Here is an 18,511-nt window from a genome sequence, read left to right on the forward strand (position 1 = left end):
CTCACGCCATTAAGTTTCTCTTCTTCCCTCAAGTGCAAACAAAATTAATAATGTCTCTTCCCTGAGCTTTTAAATATTGTTTTCCTAATGTTGCATCCTTGTTATTTTGTCGTCTAACAGTTTGACCAATTTAAAAACAAAATAACTGATCAGTGGCAAGTTGTGATGACCAGTTAAATTATGAACCTAATGTTAATTTAGGGATTTATTCTGTCTGAAGTGATGTGTGAATAAATTCCTTTTTAACTACAACATTTTTGTGACATTATTTTACACATAGAAAATACACAAAACACAGCAGCATGTAGAAAACGACAATAGAGATAAAGTGACTGTATGTATTTGCCATATAATGTGTATTTATTATGGATTTATTACAGTTATTGACATGTAACAATCTTTCATGTCTTAATAATGTTTGTCATCATTATCAACAGAATCATGGGGAAGAAAAAATAACACAATATGAAAGAGACGTAAACTAATTCATTTACATTTACATAAAATAAGTGAATAAGCCAAAAGCAAAGCTTGACAACACTTATGTCCATAGCACCAATTTGCTAGTCACACATATTTTTCTTCAGTACATGCCCGTCCCACTTCTACGTCCAGCTCCGCTGCTTTAAAACATGACACAGGAAAAGCACTTTTTCATTAACTTGTGTCTCTGGATAGTGGATGTCTTTATAATAAGCCTATAAATACAGCGTTTGTCAGAAAACCAGATAGAAGCCTGAAGCTAATCCCCCAAACACAGAAATAAAACCAGGACACATTTATCTTGCTGCAGGTTTAGTGCCCTCTCCCCCAGACTGAGCTCACACCGGGGGTGTAAGGGGTCGACCGGTGGGCAGTGGTCCTCCTTCGCAGGGGTACCGAGGTTTCTCCAGGACCTCCGTCACCACCGGTATGGGCTGCTTGTCCCACTCTCCCTGGAGAGACACACACATATACACAATGCTTCTGACACCTGATGTGTTGCTTCGTCCTATATTTCAAATAATGACAGAAATAAGCACCGTCCTTGATATTTTAGACGGCTGATTTTATTGAGGCAATTGCACAGCTGTCACCGGGCAATATATCCATCATTGTGCAGCTTCAAAAAACACACTCAAGGACACACTTTTGTTGTGTTGAGTGTGTTTTTTATGGGACATCACAGGCTGCTTCCTTCTCTTTTCACCAGAACCTCTGTCTACATTCGTTTTTACATCCAAGGTGATTAATTCCACTACAGTGCTTCTCCAGTAAGTCAGTTAATTTATGAGTCACTTACACAGATGATAGAATACAACCTTGTTTACATTGCGCTGTGTTATTTATTGTAATGACTCACTGTGTGTGTTTTTCCGATCATGATGTCTGTGCAGATTTTATGCTCTTGCAGCGACAGTGAAAACATTCGTGCATCATTAGCTCCTGGTGTCACATTAGATACCTGTTGTGCTTCTGCGTGTTCATAGCAAAATGTAGCTGAGGAATCTCAAATCATTGTTTTATTCTTTGCTCCTCTCTAGCTCAGCCTCTCTTTACCTGAGTAGGTGGCTGCCTGCTGTTGTTGTTGATTTCAAGTTTTTGTATCGTTGTCCTTTCCACCTTTCATATATTCCATATTTCTCAGTATAAAAGTGTGAACGCTGCAAAGACTACAAGCTGAACTGCTGCATCACTTTAAATATATTTTTCACATGATGGATTCCCCTCAAAATATCTTGAAAATGGTTGTCTATAAAATGCCTTTCAGCGGCGACCCCCTTACTGTCAGTTTATTTAAAGGCCGCCCACGCAGTTGAGCTTAAAAGCCCTGGAAACATTTTCTCTCAAAACTGACTGGCTCCCACATTAATGCAATGTCTTCTGCCAAAACCAGACCGGTATTAGATTCTTCACATGACAGATCTCTTGTCCTGTTTCTCTTGTCTGTGCTTGGTCATTTGGAAAAGTCTCATCATTCTGTGCAGCGATCAGGACTTAGAAATGTGTGGATGGTTGCTGGAAGGTTTGCTGTTGCCAGAATCAAGATGTTGTTTTTTTTTTATCGTCACACTTCACAAATACTAGTGGACAATATTTTCCCCTTAGAAACACATTACACAAAAAAAGTGTAAATGACTCCTCACAACATACTAATCACTGTATATGATATACAGTATATGTGTGTGGGCACCCACCGTTTGCCTGATCTATTATATTATATACTTGTTTCCAAACCTAAATCATCTAACATTATGTTTTCCTTCTTGATGGATGAGCCCAAACACTAGAATCTGTTCCTGTCATTTGTTCTTGCAACTGATTTTACCTATATTGAGAAGAAACACTTTTTTTCTGGCCGTTTGTGTGTGTGTGTTTGTGTGTTGTTTGTGTGTGTGTGTTATGAGCATAGATCTTACAGAGTGAAGACATTTTTTCACATTTTCCAAAAGCTGTTTGAGGGTTCAGACTTGGTTTTAAGGTTCAGGTTAAAGTTAGGTTTAGATCAGGGTGTCCATTACGCCTATGAGTGTCCTCACTAAGATGGAAGTACAACAACCTGTGTGTTACAAGTAAAGATCATGTCTGCTCAGCCTTGTCTGACACTGTTGTCCAACAGATGTCCACTTTTGAACTGATTTAATTGGGGGCTTGACAGTCCATTGAAGTGAGTGTGAGTGTTGGTATGTGTGTGATGGGGGCTTACAGGAAACAGGCGTGCGCTCGACTGGTTGCAGTGCATTGAGATGGGGGCCGTGCTGTAAAGCGAGTCGAGCACTTCTCCGGTGAACGCATCCCACTGTAGCTGAGAATACTGCTCCGTCACACTAACCTCGCCGCACACACACCCATCATTCCCCTGGAACCTGCAGGGAGGATGGGATGGCATGAGCAGAGGGAGGTTGAAGGAAAGTCGATAAAAGAGGGAGGCAGAGGGAGATTGAGAGAAGGAAGGAGAGATTGAAAGAAAGCAGTAAGAACAGTCTCACTTTAAATAAAGCATCTGGTTCTCGAGATTAAAAGAAGTAATCACCACTCGAGTCCCGGGGAGTGAAGGATGGAGAAGGGGAGGGATGAATGCTGAAAACAAAAACTGCTTAGTCACAGGGGAGATGGGGAAGGAACCGGAGGGAAGGAGGGACAAGGAGGCCAAGCAAAGGATTTCAAGGAGAGAAGTAGAGAAGGTTTTTGGATGTGTGCGCTACCTGTTAATGAAATTAAAGTATTTCTGCAGGTATCCTGGGTCAACGTGGGTTTTGCAGAGCTCCAGCTGAGTCCGAGGATAGTAGTGAATGTAGTTGACGCACATTTCCTCCATGATGCCGAAACCGCCCTGAGGAGACATGGGAAGGGAAAGTGAATATCAGGAGGGGGGGAGATGAGAGCATTGGAAATATGGTGAAGATGTAGGCGAAAAAGAGGAGGATAAAGGAGATGATCCAGGGTTATTGTGTTGTGCTCAGCTCTAAAGGTAAACTCAAACATTATGGAGATAGTGCTGTGTAATGATGGTGTGCTGCTCACCACTGTGGGCCCGCTCCTGTCTTCTGTGTTGTAAGTACACTTTGTTACGAGCACGTCGCCCTGCAGGACCGAGCACAAACACACACCAGCAGTTCACCATGTTGTGAGATTCGACAAAGAAGGCTGCAGATAAATTGAGGTTACTGACAGAGGATTCATTATTTTCTGAGAGCCAGTGGCCAGTTCACTGCTGTTCTGCAGGATGTTGCTCTGTGAAGCTCAGCTGCTGCGTTTTTTTTAATCTGGTCCGTCCATGGGGAGTTTTTCTATATCGCAGCACTGATTTCACAGTCTGTCCCTATTTCCACTCAATTTAAGCACCTCACACAGCAGCAAGGCGTTCTAATGCAATACTTTAAATGCAAAGGTGAAGGAAAGATACATCACCACCATTCAGGGGAGCTCGGCTGAGGTTACTGCAGAATAGTTACATTTTTTATTCTTGTCTGAAAGTAAAATCTGCGCAGTAGGAAAACAAAACAGCCTTTGTTAATTGCAATGCAAGCGAGGTCACCAGCTTTATACTTACGGGTAAAACGTTTGTCATCTTTCTTAGAACTCGAATTGTCTGTAAGAAAGAACACAAATGTAACACGTTAAAAGGAAAATACACGTATATTTTCTTTTCTATGAATACTTCACATGTTGATACATTTTCTCATTAATGTTGTAAAGTACTGTAATTTTGTTTGTGTGCACCTAAACCTGAGGCTGTAATCTGTGAACTACTGCCAGTGATTTCAAAAAAGAGTTCCTTGTTAGCACTCGATATATTTATATAATGCCTTTTCATCTGTAGCATTTTAACTTGCTTTTAACTCATTTATTTCACACACATTGAGATGACTCACCGGTTGCTTGTGTGTGTGTGTGTGTGTGTGTGTGTGTGTGTGAGAAAAGGCCTATTATCTTTGCTGAAAATGGTTTATGCTCTAATGATACAGGTTCACTCACATTAGTCCGACATCAACGGCAGCTGGAGATTTTATCAGGCGGTCGGCCAGATGTCCTCCTCCTCTTTCACTTTATCTCACACTCTTTCTGTGTGTGTGTGTGTGTGTGTGTGTGTGTACCTGCCTCGGGATATTGTGCATAAACAAAACACAACAGATGTCAACTGCTGTTTCTTAACAATGTTAATAGTTTTTGGAGGTTGAGTAGATGGGCAGGGAGGGTTCAGGCTTTGTGGATGGAAACTGGGATATTATTCTGTGCTGAAGCATAAACTCATGACTCATAAGTGTATCCACTTCACTAAGAGCTTAAACTTTCTTTAAAGGTCCGAAAATCGAGATCAGCTGGAAACTTAAGTAATCCTGCGAGGAGGCCTTCTCTTTTCACGTGTGTTTTCTTATCTTTAACACTTGTATTAGAGGTCATGTGCAATCGTTAGTTTCTTATCTCTCATGTTTTCTGACCAAAGAGACCAAATCGAGTATTTTAGCCAAAAGGAGAAAGAATTATGCAAATGTGAATGTTGGCAAAGGTGAACTATTCTTCCAAAACTGCTCTATTGATATTCTTATTCCATTTTTCTTAAGGTCAGCAAAGGCTGAATTATAAAACCTTCTACAAACTGATCCCTAAAGTACCCATTGTTTGTGAGGCAGATACTTTCTGTGGCTCATCCATGTGATTCAAAAATTATTAAATACTGACAGACATGTTCCTTCATTATGAGGAACAGGGGCTCTGTAGTTTCCTCTGCCACAGAGATTTGTGTTTTCACTCCTGTCCGTTTGTTGGTTGGTTTGTTTGTCAGCAAGATTACACACAAACTACAGGAGGGATTAGCACAAAACTTGGTGGACGGATGATTTCCTATCAGGAGTAATTCATGGATCTCAAGGAAATCACAAATCAGGCATACTTGGGGGACTGATGTCTATGAGTGTGTGTGATTTGGTGCAGCTTGATTGTATGTAAGTAAACTGATGTCCCTTGTCTGAGGTTTGCACCACTCTTTAGTCAATATCGTGCACACCTTCCATGCTGCCATAAATACTCACTTCTCTTTTTAAAGACTGATATTCTACATTTTTTATTGGCTGTTTTTAAATGATGACCTTCACAGGAACCAAGGGGCACACATGTTTTGAGGCTTTTTCTTGATAAGAAAAACATAAAACAACACAGCATTATTTTGTCTTTGTGTAGCTCCACTTCTTTACTACAAAAAACTACAATAACAGTCCCTTTGCTCAAGTCATAAATAATATAAAAACACCTTGTCTATAACAATAACACTACCGACCTTCAAGAATTTGCTCATGATATTCAACGTATGTAGTTATAGAAGCCACAGGAAGGAAATCGATGCAGGTGCTGTTCATTTCTCTCTAATATGAGAGACTTTACACAAAAGTGCTGCTGCTCACCTGGTAGTGTGTACTGAAGTGCTGGTCCTCCTGCACCACCTCCAGCTCTTTGCCTCCCCTCACCAAAACTGTCCGCACCCCACGCCCCGCCAGGTGGGTGTGTAGCTGGGAGGCAAATATATAGATTCCTCCTGAAGGCAAAGCCTGAAAAGAAAAACAAAAGAACAGACTTTTTTCCTCGCCCAAGCTCCAACCAAAACAATTTTACTCCAGAGACACAAAACCTAAAATACGTGGACATTATGTGTACGTACTGTCTGGGTACACTTGGAGTTGCAGTACCCGCTGAGGTAGAAGGAGTGTTGTTTGGGTGGGATAGCCATGATCGGAGTATAAACCAGACCAAGCTCTATGATCCCTGCATCAAACCGCCTCAGGCTGGGGGTGTAATGCAACCGTATCCCTGATGAGTCATGGCGGCCTGTGTGCACAGTATCATGGAATATTAAAATGCAGTCTGTTTCTTAGTTAGATCGTTTAAAAATATGTAACAGCCAGAATTATATTTTGCATGAAGTATCTGAATAAAGGAATAAACACGTAAACTGGGCTGAATCTCAGATGCAAGTTTAGATTTTTTTATAGATAGAATTAAGAAACACTTTATAAATATTTCACAGGGGTGTGAAGTTTGTAATATGTCTTCTCCATCTGCTTCAGGTCAGCACACATGCATCTGGCATTCACTGTCAACATTCCTAAAATGTTAAGAAGTGATTGGTGGCCTGGAAGTTAAATAACCACCATCTCAGTTAGAGTCCAGCTGGAGAACTTTGATGAACGTCTCAGAAAACAAATTTAAATAGATCACAGAGGGCTTTGCTGTTGCTATTCTTTGGGCTTGTTTTTCAGTGATCTTTTGTTGCCTCAGCTTGGAGTCTCTTTGAAGATGAGCAGATACACAAAAACTTTAAAGAAAATAACTAAACTCTGAAACAAGAGATGTGCAGAGGATTGGACGACGGTATGGAGGAGATGTGCATACTGTAAGGTCAGATCAGGACGAGAAAAGTCTGTAGTGATTCTTTTCAGCCGACATCAAAAAGTACATCTGCAAAAATTTTAAATGAATCGCTCTGTTCAAGAGAAGCCCCGGGCTCCTCGGGTGAGATACAGAGACTCCTGCTGCTTCTGTGTGTGTTAGTAAGGAAGAATGATCTGAAGACTGAGCGTGTGTGCGCGTGTACACGTGCACTGAATGTACCAGATATAAGTAGAGGGTTGTGATAATGAACCTCCAGCCGAAGAAACCTGGAGGATCCTGGTCCACCCATAGGCAGCCCTGCATCAGGAGGGTAGTAAAAAGCCTGCAAGCACACACACACAAATTCAGGACACACAATTCATTAATCCTTTCATTTATGCGGAGTTGCTTTGAAGTTGTAGCAAAGGCTGTTCAAATATCTTACAGACGATTCAGGGCCGTGGAGTAAAAACCTTTTTAGATTTAATATCATCCTCCTGATTCCAAACATGTGGTTTGTTGTTAGGAGACATGTTACATTTAAGAGTGGAGGAGACACGTGTGGTGTTTGACAAGAGGTCGGTTTTCCATCCATTCGTTTGGTGCGAATATTTAACAAACGTTTCAGAAAATCAAATAATTTGGATTTTGTGTTTCTGTCCACTTGAGATTACATTATTAAAAGAACTCCAATCAAACCTCAAACAAAGGAAAAACAGGAGTGTATTTACGTGATGGAAAGATTGGTGAGGACGATTATAAAGAAAGAGACAATGACATTTCAATGATTCAGCAAACTGAAGTTTTGAATCACTTTATTTGCTATATACACAGTTTCCTCAAATTAGTTGGAGACCATTTGGGAATCAATGATTATCAATTATTTCTCTGTGGTGAAAAGTTTGTATTCTAGCATCTGCACCCACCCTGTGGGACATTGATTGCATTTGTGAGCTATGCTTTCATTTTCCTCGTCTTTCAGTCCTTGGGTTCAGGCTTTTTTTTCTGCCTATCAAAGCAAGAAAATCATTTTTGAGTCACCGCCATCCCCCTGGGTGTCAAACCTCCCATGCTGTTTATCGAGAAATCTTGATTTGATCCTGATTCATCGTCTGTTTCTGAGAGAGGCCGACCTTAAGTCTCTACTCATGATACCGTATGTGATGGAAGAAAGAATTGATTTATTTAATCTTGCTTTAATATGAAATGGTGAAATCCTCAGAGACTCGCGTTCTCCCTGCTTTCACACACACACACTCACTTCTCTCCTTCAGCCTCTGTCTCTGCACTCTGTCAGCATCCTTTATGATTGTTTCTCTCCTCCTTCAAACTTCCTCAACTCCTCTTCCCTCTTCCTCCATTGTTTCCGTGAGGCCCCTCTGATGCGGTGCCGTGGAGAATGAAACAACACTATTAAGAGGTGATGAAAGAGGCCTGAATATTTCCCACCTAATCTTGTCTTCGCAGCTCACAGCTCACAGAAGGCATCTTTACTTGTTTGTGTTTGGCCGGCAGATAATCCAATCGGAGAGGGGCCCGGCTGGCTGTGATACAGCGGTGAGCAGAGCAGAGAAATATGGTGACAGGCTCGCTGTTCCTTGTCCTCTTTGCTTTATGCGACTAGCGGGCGGCCTGCTGCTCGCCCGGTCAGCCGGCTGGTTGGTGGCCAGGTGAATGGCTGTGATTTACTGCCTGATGTGTGACTGAGTGAATGGATGAACAGGTGCTCGTCTCCAGTTGGGAGCTCGTTACTGTCCGCCCCTAAAAGACGACCTTGTAGAATGTCTATCCAAGCAGCTCGTTACAACCCATTGTTACTGTTTGAGAAGTTACGACAGGAGGAGAGGAGGAAGTCAGATGACAGTTTTATAAAGCTGTATGTGAAAACGATAGTAATATAACCATAACTGTGACCTTTCTGTTAACCACACCAAACTGTGAACTTTCCATAACCATGACCGTGTGTTTATTATTGTAACCAACAATGACAAAGGTCTGGTTCGCCTCCTTGGCTCGCCTTGAGGCCTTATTTTCTCAAACACTCCTCGGTTGTATAGCTATATACTTAAATATTCTCCCTATACAGATAAATGTAAAATAATTCAAATAAAATTCAAACTACTAAACTGGTGGAATATATTTTTTCACGTCCACCCATGTTTTCTCCCCTGTCCATTCGTTTGTTGGTCGGTTTGTTTGTTTGTTTGTTTTTGATTACAATATTTTCACTGTTTGCAGCTTGATTGAATTTAAGGAGACTGTTGGGCCTTGGCGGAGATATTCAATCTACTGAGTGTCAATGTTTGTTTGTCAGCAGGATTATGTAAAATCTGCTCAATGGATTTCCATGACACTTGATGGAAAAATGGGACATGGACCAACAAAGAATCTGATGAGTTTAGCTTTTTTTCTCTTTCTTTGTCGATGCGAGATATACGTGGATTCATGTTGGTGACAAATATGGCTGTAACAATCCCCACATGTTGCTGAGATCATGTTGGATTTAGAAGAGAATTAACAGTTTCTATGTATATTTAATAGTTTTAGAGCTGTATCCAGATGAACATGACAGATTTGGTGCCTTGGCAGAGGTATGCCATCTCCTAAGTGACACTCTAAAATGATTTGGCCCCGGAGTGTTCATGCGATGTGTGGATTCATTCATGTGTATGTGAGTGTCCGTGTCAGTGTGCTTCCCACACGCAGACTGTCTCCAGGCTCTTAATAAACTTGTGCCACGTGTGGGATCAATGTTTTCTGCTCGCACGTCGACGAGTGGATATTACTCTCGTAGGAGTTTTTGTTTATCTCTTATAATAGATTCGAGGACTGGACCAGAATCAAGCCTCATTCCAAGCCCCTCTCTTTCAATTAGGCTCTCTGTGGTCTGCACACATTAACCTGCAGAGCGTTTGCGTGTGTCTGTTTCCCATCATACCTCAGCACCCATAGCCCATGCAGCCAGCACGTGGCGGCAGGAGTTGAGCTTGCCCGGCTTCATCTTGTCATCACAGGAGCCGCTGTACTCTGGAACATCTTGAATATCCGGGGAACATTCAAACACCTCCATGTGATGCACAATGGCCTCGTTACCTGGAGTTACCATTGACTCATACTGACAGAAACACACACACACAGAGGAAGAGAGAGAGAGAGAGAGAGAGAAGTGAAAAAGAGGAAGTCGTGTTTCACGTGTTTTTACCACCACCCCTAGAAGCTACGGCAGTTTTAGGCAAGTAAATAGAAATTAACAAAAACTAATTAGTTATATAATGTATAACATGCTGTGAAATGATGTGTGTTTCATGCTGGATCTGTTCAGTAAATTTACGACATTAGCTCCTCCACAGATGTGAGGTAACATGTTTGTTGAGTGTTTTACATTTTCTTTGATTCATGTATCTTGTGTCTGACCGTGACACTGCAGCTCATGTTTTCTTTCGGGCCCAGCTGGGAAACACGGAGCAGTGAGAGCAGCCTGCACTCGACCTCAATGTAAAACACCCACTCTAAATATACTCCATGTTAATTATGACGTTCGCACCATAACAATGTGGTTCTTGGGCATGTTCTCCGGCAGCTTCTGGATGAAGCACCAGTAGGTGGTCTCTTGATTTGGTATGATGACATTTGGCGCCAGGACATCCAGCGTCTGCACGCCTGGGGGCAGGGTGGGGGCCGGGGTGTCGGGGCGCAGCATGAGCACTCTCTGAAGCCCTGTGTGGATGCGGGACAGGTTCAGCTGCTCCAGCGAGGCGAGCGGTTTATCCAAGAAGCCATAGATGACGTGCACGGTTCCCTCCTGACCAAAAACAATGAGAAGAGAAAGGATGTTTGATGGATACAAAGCAGAACGTGCATTTCAAACTAATAGATTTTTATTAACAGAGAGAACTTATTGTGTTGTCATAGCAATGGGCATCGGTTTTGTGCCTGCAACTTAGTGGCCTGACGTGGTACCATGGAAACCATAATCATGATAACGAATGCTCCAGTGGAAATTGTGCTAATCATTCCGACTCTGTGAGTATTTCCTGTCCGCACCTGAAACCACGAGCTCTGCACGAACAGCCTCATTGCTTTTTAATACGCACCAAATACAGCAAATACAATATCCCTTGAACTTAGACACGCACCTTCTCACTCACACATGGAAACACGTAATGTTTAGATACGCTGTGTTGATCTTCAGGCTGCACACAAACACCCTCTTTTCCTCCATCGTTATCTGACTGTCGAGTTGGTTCAGGACTGACAGAACTGATTTTTCAACTTGAGGTTGTAGGTGTAATGTCCCAGACTGCATCCTGGGTCATGTCATTCTGTTCTGAAGCAGTTTCCTGCTTGGTTTTTGTGTCACGCACCTTTTCCTTTCAATTCAGATCCACTTCCTCGCCTCATGTGCGTCTGATGTGTTGCACCTGTGTCCTCTGCCTCTGAATTTAGTCTCTGTGCTATCGTCCCTCTGTGTAAGTTCAACCCTGTTCCCTAACATTTTATTTTTGTTCTTTCTCTTTAACTTTTTTTTAGTTTTCTGACCCTGCCTCTGCCTAGAGCTCTTTATGGATTTGTCTGACTGCTCTCTTGTGTGCTGAAGGTCCAGTGCCATGTTTTCTCTGTAGCAGTTTATACAGCTGAAACGAGAGGAACAAACTTAACTTAAGAATAGAGGAGCAAAGTCACAGCTAAATAGAGAGGAGCAGAGGTCCACCCAAATATTCCTGAGCAATGCACACTGCAGAACTTGACTTAAAATCCAAAAAATGATGAATGATTTATATTCAGTCATAGTCACATGTGCACACACACACACACTCTACACACCTCGATGAGGTAGTCTCTGGGATCACAGGTGCTGAACGGTCGTTTGAAGAGCAGGTAGAATCCGTCAGGTTTCTGTTTGGCTTCAATCAGCTCGTAGTCCTGCTGGCTGTCCAAAGAAATGCGACCCTCACTGTCGCTCCACGCATCCTGTGGGAAAGACACACATGCTGAGACGATTCAAACACACACACAGGATGATTTGAGTTGGGTCGATATTAGACGGTGGTCAGTCCTGTCTCTCACAGCTCATTTCCATTTTCAAGGAGGTGTAGATGCTGTAGTCATGTTTGAAACCATTAGTGGAAAGATATCAGGGGATTTGTTTGTCCATGTAAACCAGGCTGCAGAATAATAATATTTCAAATTATGCAAAAAGTGACAAGGATCTAAAATATACATAAACTGTTTGAATGGTTACAGAGACAAAAAGAGGAGCTTTGTGCTGAAATGTCACAGGTCAAATAAATGTCACCTGACCAAAGATATTGTTCCTTTTAAAACCAGCAGAAATGGACACTGTTCAATTCAGTCTTTGACAGTGGCTCAGGATACGAGTCGTAGAGAGAGCGCAGAGTGGGAAACCTTCCCCACCTGGTGCAGAAGATTCTTCTTCTCTGCCAGGAGGCAACAGCTCAGTCCTTCTGCTTCTCTTCTGTTTTATCACATTCATATCTGTCCAGAATAGCACCTAAGATCATTATTTCTGTCTCCCTCTCTGTCCCTCTTATATAACTGTTCTGCACAAACTGCAAAAATTTTGAAAATACATACAGACAGTATATATACATAAAAAGAAAAAGATGTGGGCAGTATGTGTTATGCGTGTTACATGCCCATGTGGAGAATACAACCTCAGTTATCAACCTCAGTAGATAACTGAGAGACAGTGGGTTGCAATATCATACCAAAAGATTCTTGGTTTGTCTTATTTAAAATGCTGATGGTCCATACTAGCTTGAAAATGCCTTGTTAACATTTAGTCTCTATGGACAGAGTTTAATTCACAATTTTATAATTTATAGGGGATTTAGCTGCATCTATTAAAATACTGTATAGGCCTATATGTGCACAGAGAGCAGGAGCAATGACCGTACACATTCCATACACGTATTATACAAGGTCTCGACCAAGTCTGAATTCAAAATGTGACAGCAAAACATATATGAAACATTTTTCGTGAGACTCAAAAGTTTGAAGTCATTTCTTCACCTACAGTGAATTATTATTCACTGAGCTTTCTGTTTCTCATTCATTTTATACATATAGTCCTATCGCAACATTAAAACAAAGAAAGGTAGAAATGCAAATGCAAAAACAAGGTAAATTGGATTTTTCTTATAAGATAAATTACTTTTCCAGAAAAATTTATCAGCAATTTAAACATTTTTTATTTGAATTTATTAAAAAGGCCCTGGCCTGTATCTGGCATTTTTACTCATCTTAATCAGCACAGGACACAATTTTGATATGCTAATGTCTGCTAATGATTCCCAGATGAACTTCAGCTATTTGTGCAGTCTGACTGATTTTCAATTAGCAGGGCCCGATAACATCCTTTTGCGACTGCGTATGTGATCACGAAGCGAGCTGTTCGCCGGCTCCTCGGGCAAAGACACCAATCTCACGCCTCGGGGAACACAGACAGAAAAGAGAATCCTCTGCCGCTTAAAGACTCTCATGTAATCCCTGTTCATTTATGAATTTCACAAATGAACAAAGAGAGAAGTTTAAAGATTGTAAGAAGTTTTTTTTACACCCTCGGTTGAGAAACTTGACATTGAGGTGAATCCTGTGTCAGTAAGACTCTCACACAAACTCTGAGATTTATACCAACAATAGGCTTGCTTACCCCAAAGAAGCTCTTGGTCCCAGAGTCCCACAGCACCACCAGGTCGGCATTGGTCAGCTCCCCACGGTCGGACATTCCCAGCACCACGCCATACCTGAGCTCCGCAACCTTCAGTGCCATGAACACCTCCTGTGCGGCATAGCTGATGTTCCAGGACAGCTGGAGCTCCCCGCGTGGGTCAAGGGGCACACGGAAGGGCATGGGCAGAGGTGGCAGAGGGGTGGAGGGGCTCATTTTGAGGTCGGACACATTGACGGCGTTGGTGGGGGCCTGGTACGAAGCCACCAAGATGACCATCAGGGCAGCCAGGGCGGTGAAATACATGACGGTGATGTCCTGAAGGCGAAGGTTTCTGCTGAAGATCCTCATTCCTTAATGATGGAATCAGCTTCAATGAGCAGTGATGAACAAAACTACTTTCCAGAATGTATCTTGAGTTCAATTCAGTAGTTCTGTATCTGCTCTCTGAACTCTCTGGTCTTCTTACCTTGTCAGCTCCGCTCCCCTTCTTCAGCCTCAGCAGACTCAGTATCTTCCCCCGTAGTGATCAGGTGAGGTTTATTCTTTTCTTCTCATGTTTTCTGTCCTCTCAGGCTGTAATTTTCGGAAGTTTCTTTAACTTTCCAGTCTTTTTCTATGTCCAAGCCGCCCTTGCGGTTATTGTCTCTTTCTTCTGACCAACTGCTTTGTCTCTCGTCCTGTCTCTTCTCCTCAACTGGGTTTTTTAAGAGACCCCTCCCTCTTGACTTGTCTGTTTTTTATCCAGCCAAATTGCATTACATTTGTTGAGGGAAATTGGATTGTATTCTTTAAGCCCTGAGGTCAACCATGATTCTGCACATCTGCCAGCCCCTAATTGATCCAAGCCCAACCATGGACATTATCATGATCAGTTTCAACTAATGTTATCACTCGCTCCATCTTTGTCTTTTTGTGCTTTGGGGAACATGTATCATACGTTTCCATGTGTGTTGCCTGAGAAAAGAATATTCCAAGCCCAATTGTTCTCTTGGATTTTTGATTGAAAGTGGATTTAGGGGGCAGCGAGCACTTGCAGGCCCGTAAACAAGGCATTAATGTATTAGGCCGTTTCCTTAAGCCAGCGCCTCAGGCTGCAGAGGACCTAATCAAACTGTCAATTATGGCTTTCAAAACAAGAGGGACACATTCAGGTTGGTTTCAAAGGTTAGAACAGTCCCTGTGGAAAAGAAGCATTTGTGATTAAGTCTGTGTGTCTGTTTTTTGGTTACATCGGACAAATGGATTAGGAAGAGATTATTAAAGAGAAATCAAATATTGTTCTTTAGAATGTTCCCCACCGATGAGACTGAATCAGTGTCAGGTGAGAATGCAGAGGGAACCTCAAGGGAACATGGTTTTGTTCCAGGCCCAATCAATAGTTTGTTTTTTTGTTTTTCATTTACTCGGAAAGTATTAAAAGACGTCCTGAGCCAGTCCAGATGGTACCCTGTTTCCACTCAATATGCTAGGCTAAGCTAACCTTCTCTGAAAATACCTTATTTTTACAGGGCAGGAAAGAAAGAGTCTTAAGGAGAGGCCATCATCATATATTTCTATTTGTTGATGTATATATTGTTATTATGTGATTTTTATTATGGTTTCTGTTGGCTGAACTAATTTCTCAATTAACAGCTTTTTAAGCATGTGCTTCTAGTTTTGCTGCTTCTGTCACAGGTCAGAGTTGACCTTTTTGCTAACTCAGCATTTTGATGACACTGTCCATCAACCAGAGAACTATATAATCAGACAACAATTTCCAAACTGAGACATCTAGTTGAGTTTTATTCTAATACACCAAAAGATTCTTCTTCTTCTTCTTCTCTGCCTGATTGAGTTGCTAATCCGCTGGTAAAGTCTTTGGTGGGCCAGTAAACCTGCAGCTGCAAAATCCCCCCCCCCACCCCTCAGTAAATGAAGTCACAAGTATAAACACGTACAAAGACCATTCCTGGATCAGCGGGTGCTCATGGGATTTGAGAAGACAATGAAAGGGAGGTACTCATGGGAACATTAGAATACAAAAATGAACACTCCTGAAAAGCAACTCCACACCACACTGCAGGTGTAATCCAAAAACCACATCCATCATCCAGTTTACAGGAAATTCAACCTCATATGTCACTTCTGCACATTTACATCTGATTCTATAGGACGATTCAATAAATGTCCTTTTTCTGTGAATCCATCTCTAAATGAGCTGTATGGTCAATGCAAATTCTATGTTTTGCACATGACGTCAAACCACTGAATCTTATTTTCTGGAAGCAGCTCAGAGAAAAATGTTTGTATTGGAGCAGAAAGCAGAGCAGAAAGGCATAGACTGGTATCATGTTGGTTAATGTAATAAAGACCATTTGTCCCTGAGGCAAACAGAGATCTGTGTGTCCTTCTAATGTCTCTGGCATTCATGTCTTCTGTCTCTCACTCTCTCTCTGTGAATCTCTGTATCTGTGCAATAATTGTTTGTTTTTATCATTTACACCATCACTTCTCTACCTCTTCACCACGTCTGTCTCCCCCCTGTCGCAGCACTCTCTATTACTGCTGAGCATCCGCTCTCTCGCTGTCGTCCTGCATTCTCGTTTCTCTTACATACACACTTATCTTTCTGCTGCTGCTGCTGATGTGTCAGCAAACACAAATGAGACGAAACACCATAAAGTCGGCAGTGATCTGGGGGGAGGAATGGGGGATGGGTGGGAGGAACGGATTCAGGGAGTAAATGATGGGCCCTTGTGTAATCGTGTCTGTGGGTGTATTTATGCAAAAAAATAAATAAAACAAAGCCTGGGGGTATATGTGACATTATCCTGCCAAGAACAATCCAGATATTACCCCAAAAACCTTCCCATCATGCTTTGCTTTCTTTTTGGGACAAACATGGACATGCAGAAACTCAGATGACGTTTATGCTCCAAATGATCCATAAGTACACTTCATATTCACTGTGGTATGTCATTTAGCTGTGTTGTGTTAGTTTAGGGTTTGTATTTAGGTTCCGGTTGTATTGTATTATTTGTATATTATAATATAATTAGTCCTGCAAAATCTTCAGATTTTACAGACACTGCATTAGAGATACATAATGTAAATATAGTCAAGGTAATTTTAGAAATAGAATCTATATTCTTTGCATTTATTGTATAAATAAATATAAAATAACTGGATTAACATTATTATGAGGCCAAAGGTCATGACCCCAATCGAAGCATGAACCCCTACCACCATCTGCCCTGTGTGCACTGTGTATGTACTGTGTTTGTACACTATGACCTCTGGGTTAAACACACTATATATGACGGTGTTGTTATATAGAAAGAGCATTCCTGCAGAAAATTGCAGGAATTCAATTATACACAATTTTAGATTTCTGTGTGCGTAGTTGTTTGAGGTTTGTGGGGGGTCTGGAGTCAATCCCTGCTGACATTGATTAAAATATTAGACTCGTCTTAGTTGACATTTAATGAGCATGTGTATGATTTGCTGATCAGCACCCATTGTGGTCACCTTGGGCTAAATTATTCCCCTAAAATGCAGTGGATCAGGGAGGTTTTGGAGGACCTATGCTTGTTTTTGTAATCCAGGAAAACAAATTAATTTAAAAACTGAGTTGCAATAAATCAAACAGCTGTTAACATAATTGTGTTCACCCGTTTGTTGATATCGAATTTGTATTGAATTTAATTGAAATTCTGAATCTTATTTTCTTTTGAGCACAAAAGGACAAAAACTACGAATATGAGGTGAGCCACTGTGGTATATCAGACAGAGTGAGAGAGAGAGAGAGAGAGAGAGAGAGAGGGATGGATAAAAAACTCACCTCCACACCACCCATCCAACCATCTCATTCTCTCCTAGTATAAATATTTCAACACCACACACTCTCAAAGTGCTCTAATCTCCACTTCTGTGACTTTGAATAATGAATGCAATAAAAACTCACACTGCTACTCTTAGCGTTGCCTCAAACTGCCCTCGGTCTGATGTGAATGGGAGAGGTGAGCAGTTGTAGGGGTGGACTGGATAATTCAAGGAGACGATGATTGAAGAATTTGAGGAGAGGAGAGAGAGACGGAGAGAGGGGGAGAGTGGGGGGAAGTAAAAACAAGCGGGAGAACGGTTCGGAGGCTGACATGATGAGAATACTGTGACATAAAGAGAAGCAGCAGCAGCACATCACAGGAGCAGAGTAACAAGTGGGAAACAATCGTCCCAATGTGTCCCTCAGTCTGCTGATAGACTGATAGAGACGGAGTGAAATGACATGAGAGAGATGCAAAGAGAGAAGAATGATCCTTCCACTTGAGTCCGTACGTTGTCCAAATTGAATTTAATGAACGTTTTGTTCCAGACACTGAGCAACTATGTCTGCCCACCTTGGCTAAATCTCGCACAGAGAGGACAGGTGTGATTTTTCAAATTATCTTTATAGAGCTGGCTGTCACATATTCATGTAGTTTGAGTGATTAACTGCAGGGACTTGTAAGTGGTTGAGTTTAATGAATCCACTCTGAATTCTGCAGCAGCGTCTGGTTTCCTGCAGAGATGGGAGGACACAGTGAAGGTTGACTTTCAGGTTTGGGCCACAGGAGGCTGCAGTGTGACGGTGGCTGGTAATACACTCGCAGGGTTTATCAGAGGACACAGGCGTGCACATGCACACACACACACACACACACACACAATTGATATTAGATTAAGAAGTATCAAAAGAATAGTTACACATGTATCACTTCTTCATTTGAAAAAAACGCTGAAGGTTTTATCTTCTATGGATGTCGACATGTCGTCATTCTGTTATACTGATAATCTTTTTACTGTTCACACATACGTCACCGTATCTAGCCTCTATACTGACAATTGCCAAATTGTTTTGTAAAGGTTATAAATCTAATAAAAGTAAATAGGAAGTTTAAAAGTGATTTTATGTGCTGTGCAGTTTGTCTAATGACACAAACGCACACACCTAAC

At 41.7% G+C, this 18,511-nt stretch overlaps 1 protein-coding gene across 1 annotated transcript; it reads right to left on the minus strand.

Moving 5' to 3' along the window:
• Positions 1-329: 329 nt before the first annotated feature.
• On the minus strand, positions 330-14,280 carry dbh (dopamine beta-hydroxylase (dopamine beta-monooxygenase)). Its single transcript, XM_020081821.2, has 13 exons — positions 14,007-14,280; positions 13,520-13,890; positions 11,671-11,817; positions 10,391-10,648; positions 9,785-9,961; positions 7,087-7,189; positions 6,137-6,303; positions 5,883-6,026; positions 4,034-4,072; positions 3,505-3,564; positions 3,186-3,313; positions 2,687-2,846; positions 330-935 (listed from the first exon to the last, which is right to left on the minus strand). Exons 2-13 carry the CDS (start codon positions 13,886-13,888, stop codon positions 822-824), a joined length of 1,866 nt encoding a protein of 621 aa, XP_019937380.1. The 5' UTR covers positions 13,889-13,890; positions 14,007-14,280; the 3' UTR covers positions 330-821.
• Between the last annotated feature and the right edge of the window lie 4,231 nt (positions 14,281-18,511).

Source organism: Paralichthys olivaceus, chromosome 18 (assembly GCF_024713975.1).
Source record: "Paralichthys olivaceus isolate ysfri-2021 chromosome 18, ASM2471397v2, whole genome shotgun sequence".
In the NCBI taxonomy this organism is placed as follows: domain Eukaryota; kingdom Metazoa; phylum Chordata; class Actinopteri; order Pleuronectiformes; family Paralichthyidae; genus Paralichthys; species Paralichthys olivaceus.